At 47.0% G+C, this 17,167-nt stretch overlaps 1 protein-coding gene across 8 annotated transcripts in view; it reads left to right on the top strand.

Annotated features, from left to right (window-relative positions):
* Window positions 1-17,167, top strand: part of LOC119437740 (sorbin and SH3 domain-containing protein 1-like) — a 266,626-nt gene that overhangs the window by 114,099 nt on the left and 135,360 nt on the right. Inside the window, exon 1 of one of the 8 annotated variants that reach the window (XM_037704717.2) lies at window positions 10,350-10,694. The exons of the other annotated variants lie outside the window; for them this stretch is intronic. Within the exon in view, the coding sequence (XP_037560645.1) occupies window positions 10,616-10,694 (79 nt within the window). The 5' untranslated portion in view covers window positions 10,350-10,615. Of the gene's footprint in view, window positions 1-10,349; window positions 10,695-17,167 lie in introns of those variants that run through there. 8 annotated transcript variants of the gene reach the window in all.

Raw genomic sequence — 17,167 nt, 5'->3', positions numbered from 1 at the left:
GTGAACGCCACCTAGGTGGCGTTGGTAGTACTTCTTGATGCCAGCGTCCCTTCGAATGCTGGCATCGAGGCGTCGTAGTGCTGAGACCACCGAAGCGTTCACTGTCGGTGCGCGTTAGTGTCATAATGCAGTACTTCTCTTTTCTGCTCGTAGGCGGCGGCACCGCCCCGAGCAAGAGCGCGGGTACACGGAGGAGTGTTAGATATATAAGGCGCGTCTGTGTAGCTCTCCGCAAATGCGTTTGTGGCGCAATGGGTTAAACGCTCGGCGATCTATCGTCGCGGACCGATAGGTCGTGGGTTCGATTTCCAAATTTTGCATGTTTGTGGAACTTTTTCTTCTGGTTTCTTTCTTTGTATTATGTTCTATGACGTATTTCCGTCACTCTGGTTTCTTTCTTTGTATTATGTTCTATGACGTATTTCCGTGACGCGAAAAGGTATGAAACTTCGTTTGACGCAAATGCCACTTCATTGGGACAGACTTCCGTCATCACGCATCGGATAGAAACAGATGGCGGGTCCATTGTTCGCCGTCGACCATATCGTGTCTCTCTCGCCGAGCGGAAAGTCATTGAAGAAAACGTCGACGACATGCTGCAACGGGGGATAATACGCCCCTCCGCTAGTCCTTGGTCATCCCCCGTCGTTCTAGTTCGGAAAAAAGACGGCTCTGTCCGGTTTTGCGTTGATTACCGGGCACTCAACAAGATCACGCGCAAGGATGTGTACCCTATGCCGCGCATAGACGATGCCTTGGATTCACTGCAGAATGCCGAGTACTTCTCGAGTCTTGATCTGCGTTCATGCTACTGGCAGATACCTATGCATGAGGACGATAAAGAAAAAACAGCGTTTTCAACACCAGATGGGCTATACGAGTTCGATGTAATGCCATTCGGACTCTGCAATGCACCCGCAACATTCGAGCGCATGATTGACACCGTTCTGCGTGGCCTGAAGTGGAAGACTTGCCTGTGCTATCTGGACGACATCGTTGTTTTCTCTTCCACCTTCTCTCCACACCTGCAACGCCTGGACGAAGTTCTCACGTGCCTTGCCAACGCTGGCCTACAGATGAACACGAAAAAGTGCCGTTTTGCCAGAAATACAATTAAGGTCTTGGGTAACATTGTGAGCAGGGACGGCATTCGTCCTGATCCCGATAAGGTTTCAGCGGTTCTTCACTTCCCTCGCCCCGAAAGGGCCAAAGAATTGCGCAGTTTCCTTGGCCTCGCTTCTTATTTTCGCCGCTTTATACGTGACTTCGCCTCAATAGCTGCACCGTTGCACAAATTACTCGGTTCTGTCGTTGCCTTTGTGTGGTCTCCCGAATGCGAATCAGCGTATGTATTGGCTTTATATGGTCATGATTAACAAATATCGAGCCCCATCGGTATCTTTTCTTCTCTCAATTATATATATATATATATATATATATATATATATATGTATATATAGTAGTAACTGGATTTTTCAATGGGCCAAGCGTATTTAGGAAAATCAGAAGCACAACTTCGCGGTTATCTTAGATTTATTATTTTCCCAACAGTTTCGGTCGGTGGACCGACCTTTATCAAGGGATACAGGAAAATCTTGATTTTCCTGTATCCCTTGATAAAGGTCGGTCCACCGACCGAAACTGTTGGGAAAATAATAAACCTAAGATAACCGCGAAGTTGTGCTTCTGATTTTCCTATATATATATATATATATATATATATATATATATATATATATATATATATATATATATATATATATAGTCATATCATAAGAAGCCGACAAACAGTGACACCAAGGACAGCGTAGGAGGGAAAATTATTTGCAGTTCTTAATTGATTAAATAAATGATAAATAAGTGGAAATGCGAGTGGATGAAAAAACAACAGACCGGCGGTGGGATACGATTACACGTCTTCGCATTACGCGTTCGATGCTCTTACCAAGTGGGCTACCGCGCCGCCGTTTACCCATCCCCTTTCTGTCTTACTTATATTTAGCTAATAGAACTAACCCTGCAAGTGTTCGCCAGCGCCACCACTCACGGTCTTGGCGGCGGATGTGGAACATCCTTTCTGCCGCAGAAGTCAAGTTTACGTGAATTTTTAGGTTGAAGGCAACTGGTCAATAAACCCACACATGCTACCTGACGGCAGCAAAGCTGCCGGATTTGAGATCCTCGCTACATAATAGTCGCGCGGCAATTTGGCCTGTATTCGCGGGCTTCTTTCACGCTCGAAAAACACTTTTATTTAGCACATATTGAGCCACAGTAAGCTGCATCGGGAGTTTTTCATGTTGGTCTACGATTTTCTCATTGACACTTTTCATCTAACTATGATATTTGAGGAGTTGATTAAATAATTAAGACTCATTATGTAATTAAGCGGAATGTAAGAAACATTCTGTGCATCTCCAAGCGACTGCAAACAACATTACCTTGTTTCTGTCGAGCTACGTGGCATTTGCATATTTTTAAAGTTTAGTGCATGATAGTTGTATATTTAGCATATGTTACATATATTTAAGTAAACATATATCTATAGACTGGATGTTCCAGCTAACGTTAGCCAAGTTGTTCAAAAATATTTTGAAAAACATGATGCACGATACTTTTCTTTTCGGGCATTATCTATGTTTGTATCTATTCAATTCAAGTCAATTCAATTCACTTATAAGACCTACGGTGTTTGGTCGTCTCACCTTGAAGCAGGGTAACAGGAGACCGAGAGATTGACGGTCGGTTTAAACATTCTTTAAAGGAATAACGGTGACAAGTTTGGGGGCCGGGAGGTGTATCATGCTTCTAGGCTGGCCAACTTGGCATTCTTCGCACTGGAATAGCATGAGGAATTCACCGAGAACTATGGAATTTCGATGGGAGCGTAAACGGTGAAGCGTGAGCGGGTGCTTCATGATGAACATGACGTTTTTGTTTTTCTTTTTCCTTTTCCATTGAATTCACAGTGCATTTCCTGAATGTCTCGCCTATGTGAATATACTTCGTTCCAGGATATACCGGGTTTTTTTTTTTTTTAGAAGGTCCAAAAAGTTTTTTTTTTATCGCCTGTCAGATAGCACAATTGTAATCCTTGACCTAAATTGCTCAATGAGGAGGCCTTTACTTCTACGAGAAATCAAAATGTCTAATTAAATCATAGCCATAATTACCCTAACTTTTATTTAATTACTTTATGGCACATATTTAAATGTACGAATTGTAGCTAGTGAGCTCGCAACGCGTTTCCATGATTAATGCATAACCTGCCTCAATACATAAAACAGCGTTTCCCTGAAAGTAATTGGATCGCCAATGCATTTCGCCGGACACTGAAAATGAATATATCGAAACTGGTGGTCCAGAGAATTCGTTCCAAGCGGATACGCCTTGCGAACTCACCGGCTATAATTCGTAGATTTAAATATGTGCCGTAATATATTTAAATAGAGATTTAGTTAGTGTAATTATGTTAGTTATTTAATTAGGCATTTTGAATTCTCGTTGAAGTAATGGCTGCCTCATCGAGTAATTTAGATCAAGGGTTAGAACTGTGCTTTCTGCCACAGGCAATTTTTAAAATTTTTGGACCTTTTAAAAAAAATCACCCGGTAGATTCCGAACGCTGTTCTCAAACAAATAGACAAATATTTTTTGTGCTTTCAAGGTACAGAACAAAGGGAGTGAGAAAAAAAAGTTCTCATTTGAAATATTATGAGCTGAACACGTGGGGGCGACGCTTTCGTCGTCGTAAACGTGTATACTTGGTTAACGCAAAAGAGTCGAATTCGAATTAGCCTACAGGGGATTATTATTGTTGTTTTTTTTTTGCCGGGTCGTTCGCGGAATGAATCTATTTATGGCGCAACGCCTCCCTCCTCGTATCGCTCGTGCTCCCTGCGTCGGCCTCGCTGAAGTGCCAGCACCGATGAAGCTGTATAAATAGTTACGGCGGAGAGCTTGCCTTCCGTACAGTGTTTCTGCGTTCCCCCGCGCGTTGCAGACACCGCTCGCTTCACGCTTTTGTATACGTTCGGAGCGCAACATAATCGAAGAAGCCGTAATGAACCAATCGTGTGCTCTACACGTTCGCGACTGGCTGAGCCCCAGTAGCGGTAAATAACAGAATTGGGAAACACATGCTGCTACTGAGAGTTGTCTGAGGATGAAGGAATGGTGTGGTATTTACCTCTAGCTCGTCAACCAATGTGTGGTTGACCCAACGGCAGTACTCACTGCAATTGTTTTGTTTTTCTTCGTTCGGTGCTATATTCGATCATTCAAACTGCGTAAACTGCTCGATTCTTAAAGTGACGTAGTCGGTGCGATGGTCGAGCCATTGACGACGGGTGAAAGTGGTCGGTTTGTTACGCCGAACCCGAAATTTAAAAAAAAATAATCATAATAAATAGACTTCTCTTAAGTAGCGTAAAACATTCAGTTCACTTTGCTGCAGGCTCTCAGAGGACGTCCCGCGTTAGTAAAGTAGACTTTGTTCTCAACCAATTGCCGATTACTTGCGAACGTATCTCGTTCCTAGTTGCGCAGCTTGACGAGAAGAAATTTTTGAGATTTTTCTTTCTTTTTGCCGTGCAATGACTAATGATATTCACCTATTCTGAGTTACGCGCGTGGGTTACATTCGTGCTTCACTTCGCTGTGGCTGGAATCTTGTTTGCCTTGAAAACATATACACGCCTGAACGAGAGGGAATTGAAAGCAAGGAGCAGGCTGACAACTGCCACCGGAAGGCGTTCAGAAGGAAGGAGACAGAAACATGGCAATGAAAGATAGGAACAAGAAAAGGAAAGAGGAAAGAAAGAACAGAGATAACAGAATAAAACTAAAGAATGACACAAAGAGTATGGCCGGGCACTGCAAGTCGCGCTACTAAAGGATTTTTTTTATCAAAGAAATTTAGTCCGATGCGGCTTGCCACTCGCTAAAAAAAAGAAAGAAAAAGCTACAAACGGGAAGTAAAGTTAGTTTCTTTTATGTATAAAACTAAGGAGAGCGCGATGAGCTTGATGGCGTCGGTACGCACAACCACTGAAGTGCAGACATTCATCGAGGGTCGTATACACCGCAGGATCGAGATGACAGTTCTTCTGTTAGTGACGTGCGCTGCGCAGCGAGAACGGGACATTTCCAATATCAAGTAAGGAATTGTTTCGCAGCAACCGCAAGACGCACACGATTGACTGTGGGCGTCTTTCTACGTGCAGATGTGCACATCCGAGAACACAGCCAACCGTTAGCTTGACCAGCAGTGCTCTTACGCGACGGGGCAAGCCTCGACCGCGAACGCGGGGCGGAAACGTTCCACTTGCGACACGCCGGTCTGGGTGCTGCTTGAGAAGATGGCGACGAATCAGCAGACGGAGCGTCATCAAGCCCGCACAAAATTTCCAGCGCAAACTTTGAGAAAATGACACTTGTTTCAGGTTTTTGCCACATAGTGTTATTTATTCCAAGGTTCACAACGCTATGACCCGGGATAATGTGCAGTAACGATTCTAGGTCCGAGCGGCGCCTGGCATATATGCGTTATCACCGAAATCGGCCGGTCGTGTACGGCGGATGACTATAGAGCCGAGCGAAAGGAATCCGTATACGCTACACCAGCTCTGAACGGGCACATTTTCCTTCCCCTTTTTTTCCCGCATCGCTTACAATAAAAACTTGATTATCGTGCTTGCATTGTGTCACTGCCACACATAAAGTGGTACGAACAAGGTTCTTTGATATAGTCTTCTCAACTGGACGGAAAAACCGAATTCTCAGTTCAGTGTTTTCGGTGACTGCAGAGGCTATACTAGTAGCTTTGGCTTCTGCTGCCATTATCTCTCCTGCAGAAAAGTGCAGTGCATTTGGACGCGTTTGGACAGAAGTGGCGGAGGAATTCAAAGGATATTTCGCAACGGGCGAAGTAATCAAACTACATCGCACTACTGCAATGTATACGATGACTCATTCGCTTCTGTGATTTATCCGTATTAGAGACAGGGTTTAAAACTCAGGGTGTAAAGCTCATATCAATTTACACGGCGAACACCCACAGCACTATAAATATACGTATGTGCATTGCATCGCCTTACTTCTGTATTTACTGACTCCTGCGCTACTTTACTTAAATTTCTCTGATTAAAAAAACGAAGCGACTGAGATTTTTCTTGTCAAAAACAGGGTTCCTGGCCTCTCTGTACATGAACCCCGTGAACATTGCAGCGATGTGCAGGAAATTACGTGCCGGAGGTCTTCAGACTATTTTCAGATTGGTAAAGCTAGCTTTCCCGCAAGGACCTTTGCCCAACTAATGGCGGCGTAGGCATTTTTTTGCAAACAACGTGTACAAGCATACTCTGCTTGTAAATTATGACACGGAAAATGTAGACGTGGCTATCGTGATGAAGTCATGTGCAAGAGACAAGCCACCGCATGCGCAGCAAGCACTTTGTCTTCATTTAAACATACACGCCGCGGTGACTCATGGGGGTGACATGCAAGAACGCCCATGTCCCGTGCATTGGCGGAACGTTAAAGATCCCCTGGTGGTCAAAATTAATCCGGAGTCCCCCACTACGGTGTGCCTCATAATCAAATCGCGGTTTTGGCACGTAAAACCTCGAAATTAATTCATTCATTTAAACGATGACAGGGGCCGCCAATAGTTGGGAAAATGTGTAGTGCAGAGGTTGAACGCGCTTGCCAAATTATGAAAAGGATCTTGCTCAGCTAAGCCGCGGAGCCACTGATCGAGCTTGGTTTTCTGAGACATTATGTCGCACATGTTGTGAAAGAAGAGAAACTAGGGTGATGCCGGTCGTATGAAGTTTTTTTTTTTTTTAATACGCTTATAGCTTCGCATCGATCCGTACCTGGTGCTAGTTCTATATGGCGTCATTTCTGGATCTTTCGCGTATTTCCAAGTGTCTAAAAAACGAAGCTTCTCAATAAACAAAACCATTTAACGAAGCCTTTCGTTCATATTGTTTGTTGCTTTCCGGTAACCTTCGTAATAATATGTTCGACGAATTTTACGTGTCTTCCCCTTGCTTGCGCGGCACTCCGTTCCCTTCCTCACGCTTTCGCCATACTCTCCTCCTCCGCTTGCCTCGATCCTCGCGCTTCTTCGCTCTCACCGTCTTTCCTCGTCGCGCTCCGCGTTCGCTCTTTCATCTTTCGCTGTGCTCGTTCGCTCGGTTACGCCGACGCTCAACGCACGCACGGGTGCCTAAGAGCTGCGCTCTAAAAAATCGGGGTAGCTTGCGCTAGTGGCGCAAGGCTAAAGTTGCTAGCTGGTCACGGCTATACGAAGTGATGCTAAGTTATACGAAGTAATGCCAAGTGATGCTAAGTTATACGAAGTGTTACGTGTATAAGCATTTCCTCGTCGTCCGTGGCATCGGGGAACGCCTCGCGAAGCACTTGCAGTCCGAGCACACGTAGGGGAAGTGGGGCGAAAGCTACGCAAAATGTGCGGGCGTCGCGCAGCAGACGAAACGCCCGGATGACGTCACGGTGTATGCGCAGTTGCGCGCAGCTAGTGGGAGCTCGGCCGAGCCGCCGCGAGAGGCGCCTGCTGCAGTCACGGACACCGCGAGCGTTCGGCGCTAATGCGAGGAAACGGAGAAGCGCGGTAGGCGTCGGCAGCACCTCTGCACGTTGCCTCGTTGATGCTGCTACAATTTGTTCTCTCTCTCTCATTTTCTTTCTCTCTCGCGCGCATTGCGCGCGACGCTCCGCAAGGCGGTTGCTTGGCAACGCAGTGGCAGACAGCTGCGGCGTCGCTGGTTGCAATGGCTACGGCGCGGCTGGCTTTTCGTGAAACGCGCACGTTTTGCGGGTGGCTTAAACAGCTTCGCTGCTAAAATAAACTGCCCCCAGTGGGAGCCGAACCCACAGCCTCCGCATTACGCGTGCGTTGCACTACTACTTGTGCTATAGCGGCGGATGTTCAGACGTCCGCATGCCAATGGGTAAAGATATATATATACGCTGACCGTTGTTCACGGCGTTCATTACGTGTCCAGTTCGGGTCGCGAAAACGCTTGCACGCGACGCTTGAGTAATTTACTCATCATGACAGCACTCGTCGCTTTTACGGTTTTCACGCATTAAATTAATCCCTGCTCATTCTAAAACATTCGTAACATTGGCTGCCCTCCGACCCTCATATTTTATTTATTTATTTTATTTACAAGGTTTCTGCTGGCCTTAGAATAAGGCCGTAAGCAGGAGTGGGCAGTGAGACAATGTCTCTCTGGTTGAAGAAAATACATTATAGCACACTGTAATGTTATACGAAAGTGTTGAACAACAAAAAAACACTATGAACACAGAATTGAAAACATAGTTAGAGAATACAAATAAATTACACAATGCATAACGTATACCGAAAGATGTGCTAACGTCAGAACAACAAAAAGGATTAGAACAGATAAGTTGACAAAGAAATTGTTACAATTGTTTCAGTTGCGCTAAAAAAGAAGGCACAACATCGCTCGGGAGACCATTCCACTCACGTACAGTTTGCGGGAAAAAAAGAATGCTTGTAAGGTGTTAGTCCTGCAAGAAAATTCTTTTAATTTTTATTTGCTTTTGAATGATACGCCGGCGTGGGTCGTTGCGTAACTTTTCTATGTATGCACTCAAGGCAATGCCAAGCTTATCATGATAGAGCAAGTACATGTATTTTAATCTTTCTTTTAACATTCTTTTAACATCTAAGACCCATATGTTGTCCGACGTCGGACACCGAATATTGTTTCTCTGGAACTGTGATGATAAGCAAAATAACAAAAACTTCCTTTTCACAGTGCGTGTTTCGTTGAAGTATACTGACAGGAATCTATTGCGCGAATTACTCTCTCTCTCTCTCTCTTTTTTCTTTTTCCTTTTGTGAAACGTCTTAAATGTCGGCCGAGAGGGTCGCTTAATTACTAAAACCGCATCTAACGGAAACATTTTATGCTATTATCGCTTGTATCTTTGCAACCGCAGTACCCACGCGCCTTACGGTGGTATCGCTGTGTAGAGGAAAGCAGCCATTACTCGATTATACATGTGTCGCGTGCATGCACAAATGGCGCCGCTGTCACGCAACGCACGACGCAATCGGAGCTAAACTGACATCTAAGGCCGAATCCACAAAATAGACTATCGTACGTAATCAAAGCTTACGCTTGGCCCGTCGCCTTCGTTGATGATAACTGTGTCCGTTATCGCGATTGGCAGGCGCCTGTTCTTACGAACTGCTCCTTACGAACCGCTCCATAGTACCAACTGCTGCAAGTATACGCGGGCCCTCCTATGGTGTATACCCGCCGAAACGTCTCCTTTCACCGCCAGGAACCGCTACGCCCGTCCACGCGGTTACGCGCTCTATACGCGGATGCCGCCCCCCTCCCCCGCTCACCATTGTTCCTATTTTCGGGGGCCCCACTCGCACCTCGTGTTGTGTATCCCTATTAAAGGAGGCGTAGTGTGCCGCGCGTCCTTGAGCGGAGGAGGAGGTCGAGAGCGCCACGCGACCGTAGCGCGGCGGCGTCGTCTCGCGTTTGCAGCAAGGGCCCGGGCCGCCGCCTCGAGCACCGGGGGGCGCCGCAACTTCCTAAATTTGGCACCCGCGCCCCGCCGAGGACATCTGACGGCGGGGAGGAGATGATTTCCCCCCCGCCACCGGGCCGCGCGCCGGGCGCTTGCCGCTCCGAGCGAGACACAACGCGCAACGGAGGAGCCCCGTCCATCGCTGAGCAGCCAGCTGCTCGACGCGCCCGCGGCGTCGTCGTCTTCGTCGCACCGATCGACCCTCGTTAACACGACTCTCGAAATCGTCGCGCACCCACTTTCGTCGTTCGACAAGCGCCTCACTCTTTGCTGTTACGGGGTGAGCCAGTGATACAAAAAAACGCCCGGACCTTCTTCTCTCGCTGCTCGTTCTTCACACGTCGTGGTGAAGAGTCACGACTCGTCGGACCTATAGTTTCGTCATCGCGTGAACGCGTACGTACTCTCGGTGGTGGGGGTGGCGGTGGTGCGGGGTACTGTCTGTGGCGGCGGTATCGCGATTCATTATCGTCGTCTCTATAGTTCCCGGGAACTGTACTCCGCGTCGTTTTGAACTGTCCTCCCGAACGCGTCATCCTGCAATCGTCACCTGTCACTCCCTTTGGGCGCGCTTTCGGACCGCCACTTGGTCCTTTTCCTGAATTCGAGCAGTACAGGTAGTTTGTCGTGTTGCTGCTTCGAAACTGGGCTTCTCGCAAACACCGCTAGCACGCGCTTGTGCCGACACGTGCGCCATGCTAATGTCACCGTGTCGCCGCTGATATATGCGTAGAGCTTTCGTTCCCCGAGGATCATCGTGGACAGCAGTAGTTAGGCGGTGGAACTGTTCTTTTAAGCTCGCGAAGTTATAAAGCGGCCGCTGAAGGAAGAAGTTGTACAAATTTTGCGCCTGTCGTCTCCGGTTTCGTGCGTCCCATGTTTGGGGTGGACGACCTCGTGGTGCTGCTGCTGACTGCCGCCGGTGTTGGTGGGTGAATGAGGACCGCTGGCGAGAGTGGATTGTGCGTTTTGCCCACCGAAAGTGATCGAGACTGCAGTGAGAGCCATGTCGTCGGCGTCCCTGGCTCACGGATACGCGAGAAGCTTGACGCCGAAGTTTAAGGCCAACAAGGTTGCCAACGCCGGTGAGTGCTCACTCGCCTTACACACGCAGAGGCTGTCGCGATGCGAACATTCCTTATGTTCATCACGAACACGAGGTATGTTCTGTATACGTGCACGGATGCAGCTAGGAAATGTACTCGACCGAACGACGCGCTAGTTGTAAGCGTCTTCCAGTCGTGTACGTTATAGACTTGGGAAGTGCAGCGGATAACGTCTATACCGGCCCGTCTTAATTCTGCGTAAATTTCTCCTTTCTGTCAGTTAGGTTTTCAGTATTGTTGTAGCTGGAGCAACCACTTCTTTTGTTTAGTCCTTGAGTTTTATTCTTTGTTAAAACAATGCTTGATTTATTTACTTTTTTTTACGCTCATTCAGGACTCAAAACTTGGCACGTGTCTCGCCAACGACACTCCCTGGCGGAGTCTCATTGGTGGGTCCGCACTTTGTGGCCCCTTCTGCCTTCTTCTTTGGCAGCTGTCGGTGGTTTCCAAAAGTATACATCTTACACTGCGCGACCCAAGAAAGCCATAGAGCTCCTTGCCAAAGTTGGCCGTGTTTTCAACGTACACCGATTCAGCCTTTCTGCGCAGAAAATAGGAATCACTTTCGCGTCGGCACCATAAGTGGGTGAGACGAGAAAAGTTTTCTCCGAGACGATCTCCGTAGGCAGTAAAACTTTTTCTTTCATGTTCCGGCTGGTCTGCCCGCGACATCTGTGCTTTTGCGCTTTGAACACCGGTGTGTCGGACTTCGCGCCATGTCACGCTTAATTGTATAACCCCGTTAAAGGCCACGCAGTTATCGCTTTGACTGCGCTTAGTGTGAAGTTCGTCAGCGCACTGTCATTTACACTCACTGCATGCTCTTTTGATGTGTCCATGCAATATGTAGTCATGCAAAACTTTACTGTGGACAGTGGTCACGTCACTTGTCTCCCGCGGGCTTGTGTTGCAAATTCTCCACTAACGTGTATCGTTTTCGCACATAGCGCGCGACCAGAGCTGACGTTAGCTCAAGTGACTAGGGCTGCTCTCCCATGCACAGCGTTCTTAAGAGAACCGCAACTCTCCCTACTAGACGGTATTTTGGGGGAACAATAGCAGCGTCACTGGAAGACCCGTTGCCGATCGGTTCCGAGCACATGCGCGGAGGACGATAAATTTGGGCGAAGGTCGTGTACGAGCAGCTTTAAACGCTTATTCGACGGTGCACCTCGACGTATTCAGTGCCCGAGTTCACAAAGCCTTTCGTTGGTCAGAAGTGTATGACGTTTCTCGGCCATCTTTGATAATAAGCACGTTGGCTGTGAACGCTATAGCTGTCCGGTGCCTGTTCCTATACTGTCCGTTCTGGCGTGCAAACTCAACTACTTAGGGATTACGGGCCCAGAAGAGTTAAACAGGTGCGTGGAGGCACCCAGTGGCGCGTAGTGCTCTTGCGTCTATTTTATATTGGAATTGGAGAACAGTAAGGAACTGTCATTTCATAATTGGCCGGAATGTATTCCACGCAAGTCGTAAACGCGAGAAAGTGCGCGGAAAATGGGGCTCTTTTATGTCTTCATTCTCTGTCGCATGCCCGCGCTTGCACGTTATTCAAGAGTACAGAAATATACAGCTGTTTCTTTTCGCTAAGTAATATAGGCCAATGCAGAAACTGCGGGCGCTCAGTGTTTTGAGCACATCTCGGGGCACTTGAGTTCATCGATCTCAAAAAAGCAGTTGGTGGCGCAGCCAAAATGTATACTATTCTTTCCTTGTACACGGCGCTTCACGCGCCCACGTGGAGACATATAAGTTTGCCCAAATGAGTCGTTGTTAAAATAGCCTGAAAAGAGCACGGCGTTGTCGCATCTGTCGTAACAGCGGTGTGTAACCAATCAACGTCAGCGATCTTTGCTTTCGCTATCAAGTGTACACAAGAAAGTGTGCATCCTTGAGATGGGAACGTGGTAGCTTTCACCTGTAATTTGGACCGAGGTGTTGTAACGATTCTATTCCAATTCTTTTCCTTAACGCTCTTTGTCAGTACTTCGAACGGTGCTCCGCCTGTATACGCGGTATCACCAGGGTCAGCGCGTCGTGAGCGGTGGATAACGAGAAAGGAATAGAATCGAGCGAAAGGAATCGCCTCCCTAGAACTATACCAGAAAACAATGGCTGGTATAACGTAGCGATTCCCTTCTCTTGATTCTATTTCTTTCTGATCGCCCACCGCTCAAGACGATATCGGAGATAACGTGGGCACAGCGCGTCGCTCGGAGCACTGACGAGGAACGAAATGGAAAAAGAATTGAAATGAAGTCATTGTAATTTCCCGGCCCACATTTATTTCGCGCGGAAACAAAGAGCCCGAGAGCGTGGCCTGCCAACCTCGACACTAACACGCATTGCCGACCCAAGCGAGCAGTTCAGAGCCCACAAGTTCCAGAGCAGTTCGTACGCTAGGCCGGTTCGTTAGGATAGGCGCCGGCGAGTCGGGGAGAATGAACGCATTGTCACAGAGAGGGCGACCAATGACGAACAGCTCTTACAAACGACAAGCTGTCTGAATTCGGCTGCAGTTTATCAGTGGCCGACCGCCTTGGCTAACAAACTGCTCTTTCCAAACAAAATAATAATAAAGAACCAGAAAGAGGAAGAAAACGTTTCTCACGCAGGAAGTGCCTTTCGCGATTCTCCATCACACCTTTGCGATCGTATCTCACACCAATCTTTATAATAAATGTTCGCCGCTCGAACGCAAGCCACTAAGAAAACGGCCTTACGTAAGATAATTTTGGATCGTACGCACCCAATTCGCAAAACGTCTCCTACGAAGGGGATGTTCGCGATTGGTTGCAGCGGCGGCGGTCGAGGCAAGTCCGTAAGCATGTATGGCCGCATATTCGTGTGTCTGTCGCTGTTGTGTGCCCAATCACTGCCAGTTTTTATCTTTTTAAGAACAGGCCCCCTCGAAATGGGAAAAATCTGTCCGTAACGTAAGCACAGCAGGATTGGTTTGGCGCACCCTTTCTCATCTTTGAATAAAAATGCAATACATGCATCCTAAATCCGCGGAAATTCCGGCGCATGTACTTCTTTTGCACTACGTAGTTGTCTGTTTTTGTATCTGTTAATGGGCACAAATATTTGTGACGGAATATAGAGAGCATCCAGTGTACTGTTCTCTCTCTCTCTCTATGTATATATATATATATATATATATATATATATATATATACTTTTTAATCTTTCATGACAAGTGCCGCAATTCACTGCTGCTCAGTGTTACTTTTTGTCGATGTTTGCTCTGCGTCGTAGTAAAAGGAGCTCGTCCAGAGTGCTTTATCTCTTTATTCCTCTCCACGGCTATTTCTACTCCATTAAGCCTTGGAGGGACAAGACGTCGTACACGCAGGTTTCACCTGCACGGCTCAGGCCATTGGCATGCACGGCGCAGTTTGGAGCTCCTTATTCTTTTTCATCAGCGACCAAAACTGAATGCATGCTGTCGGGAAGCAATGTCAAAAACTAGCGGAGGGAATGAAACGCGATTACTCGCATGCGACTGGCTCAAGTCTGCGACGCTATACGTAAGTGCGTAACAAGTATTTTCACGCGCGCATACGTCATCGCGCATCGTGTCGAAACGAGAGTCGCTCCGCCCTTTCTGGCGTGGGTGAATGTACAGAAACGGCAAAACACACCGGGAGGCCGAATTCATGGGGCTTTTCATTCGCATACGACATTTTTGAGGGCTGGTCGCCCACCTTCGCTAATAATTTGTGCGGCATCGCGCGTGACTGGGATACGCTATTGTTCTCATGTATTATAGGGACTCTTTTGTGAACACGGGCCCAGTTTCTCTGATTCGAAATGAGGGGAGTGGTGGGAAAGGCGTTGTGCCCGTTTCATTCGGTCCGGTAGCGCGTCAGCTTTTCATGCAACGTTCCTTAATTCACAGCTATTCGCAATAGTGAGAGCCGCCCTTATAGCTAGCGTAGCGCTTGCGCAGCTTGACATCTAAGGTTTACATTGCAGCGGTGCAGATTCAATTATGATTATGTGGAACGTCCTTCTTAATTGCAAGCGAGAAATGCACGTAGGTCTCCTCTTCCTGTACCCTAGCTGTCGCCGCGATGTGAGGGTTGCTACATGCTCCATTGCTAGATGTGTGGGGCAATGTAATAGAATGATTTCTTTCTCTCCATTTCATTTCTTTCTTATCATCCATCGCTCACAACCGGTCGATCCTGGTCGTAACGCAGGCGGATCGCCGCTGGAGCCGCTCACAAAGCGCCAAAAGGAAAATAACTGCGCCCGTATTCACAAAAGACTCTTACGCCATAATTTTTTCGTAAGAGAAAAAGATAAAAGAGGCATATTATTAGCGAAGGCGACTGGCCAGTGGCAAGGAACACTTACGAAAGAAAAGCTTTGTGAATTCAGCTTCTGGAATCGAATCGCTACATTATCCTGACCCTGCTCGGACATGACAGCCATTTTCACGTAGATCAACCCGTTCTTCTTTATTTCTTTTTTATATTATTAGTTGGTGCCGTCAGCTGTAGGGACATCTGTTAGAGCAAATGTATACACACAATTCGCGACTGTGTCAAGTCGCTTCAGTCGTCAGACTGCGTCAGGCTCCACGTCAAGGCCGTACAGGGAGTCCTTTGTTGTCATGCGACGGCCTGTCACTTCACTCTCTTTCCTCTGTTTTCGCAATCAACTGCGACTGTTCGTTTGCTATGAAGTGATACCAAAGCTGAGCCATCTGCTTTATGGCGGTACTCGTGATTGCCGCTTGGAGCAAGTTGTTTTTCTTCCTTTTGTGTTCCTTTTCCTTGTCATTTTCTACATTTTATTGAAACCTATCAAAACAATTCCTATTGTGTTTTCTCTGGCTTCATATTCTGTTTTGTTCATGTAACTAAATTTTCAGGAGTCATTCCTGGGATACCCGACACGTTAGCGATATTGGTATCAGGCAGGGCTTTTGACTCCATGCATCTGATCAACAAATAAGGCCAGATTCAACGCTACCCAATTCTTCGGATTTTCAGCACTTAATGCGTTCCAGTGCCTAAATTTCTGTCAAGCAGGGATATTCCTGCGGTCACCGTCACTAGGCTACGTTGCCGCATCCATGCTCGAAATTTTATTCTGAAAGCTGACTTCGCGCCATATCTGCTGTCATTTTGTGGGGAAGACGAAACTATTGATCTTTCTTTTTTCTCTCTTTTTTTTGTCGACGATATTATTATTAAAAAAGAGACCTTTGAGACAGCGCTTCGTCGACTTAAATTCAACTGTTTCTTCGGTCCTAACTTGAGTACTTCCACTCTTGGGCACAGTGACGGGAATTTCCTGCCCAATCATTCACAGGCCGAATTCACAAAGCGTTTTGTTCGTAAGTACTCCTTGCCTTGCTGGCGGCCTTCGCTAATCATATATCTCCCGCATCAAGATCCGCTAGAATTTGCCCTCGCGAATAATTAGCTAGCAAAAGAAAATTTTGTGAATAGGCGCCCAGGACTACATTTTATGTTCACTGCAGTTAGCCTGGTAAATTCAGTCCCAGTCCCGTTCGTTTCTTTTCCGTTTTATCATCCCTTTATTTTCATTAATCTATATTTACCAATTCATGTTAACTTTGGCACTATTGCATGCCTATATTCAGATTTGTGTTTAATTTATTTTTTGCTTATATATACTCAAGTTATTTGTTGCGTTTGCGCCGTCCAAATCTTGGCGAATCCTCAAGGTTGCATAGGTATATATGTATGTTGCGTTTCCATATAAAAGCGCCTGCTCTTCTTCTAAAAGCGGGAGAGCGCCAGAACAGTGCAAAACCTTTTTAAAGGCGCATTGGAGTCTACAGGTGTGGGTCGGGGACACCGAATTATCTGTAGACCTGTACGTGGCTGTTGAAATACCTTCTCCGTTAGCATCTGTCGAAGGATACAAAAGCTAGGTCACCCACCTAAGGCAAAAATTGAGCTAATTGCCTAGGGGCTGTTTTCATGGCGCAGCATATATAGGCGGGGGAGTGGTCGAATCGCTCCACTTGCGGAAACGTAGTTTACCTATTACAGCACAATCTCAAGACAAAATAGAATCTTTATATACATATAGACCGCCTTGCGACTTGGACAAAGTTTGCTTTTCGAGGGACGTGGTGGAAGGCAAATTCTGTTACTGGTATTAATGGTGATAGTTGTATTCCTCTCTAACGTTTTCCGCGGGTGAATGACCGGCTTTGCTAGTGGTTTGAAGTGCAGACGCCTCCCTGCCACCCACCCCCTTGCATTCTTTATCCTTGTTTTGTTAATTTTCTTCCTCTTAGTGTTTCGTCTTCGTCTGGCCGGTCGTCTGCAGAGCGTTCTATTCCGCCCCTTGTCATGGGCGCTTCCGTTTATAGCTTCCCGGCTGGGCCCCGTCGTTCAATGCGAAACACCTGCTCTGCGTCGGCGAACTTGAGCACGTGACGGTAGTGGATCTGGCTAGTG

Source organism: Dermacentor silvarum, chromosome 1 (genome assembly GCF_013339745.2).
Source record: "Dermacentor silvarum isolate Dsil-2018 chromosome 1, BIME_Dsil_1.4, whole genome shotgun sequence".
Classification (NCBI taxonomy): Eukaryota; Metazoa; Arthropoda; class Arachnida; order Ixodida; family Ixodidae; genus Dermacentor; species Dermacentor silvarum.
The sequence above is the reverse complement of the archived record's forward strand: the minus strand, read 5'-3'. Positions and strand labels throughout refer to the sequence as shown.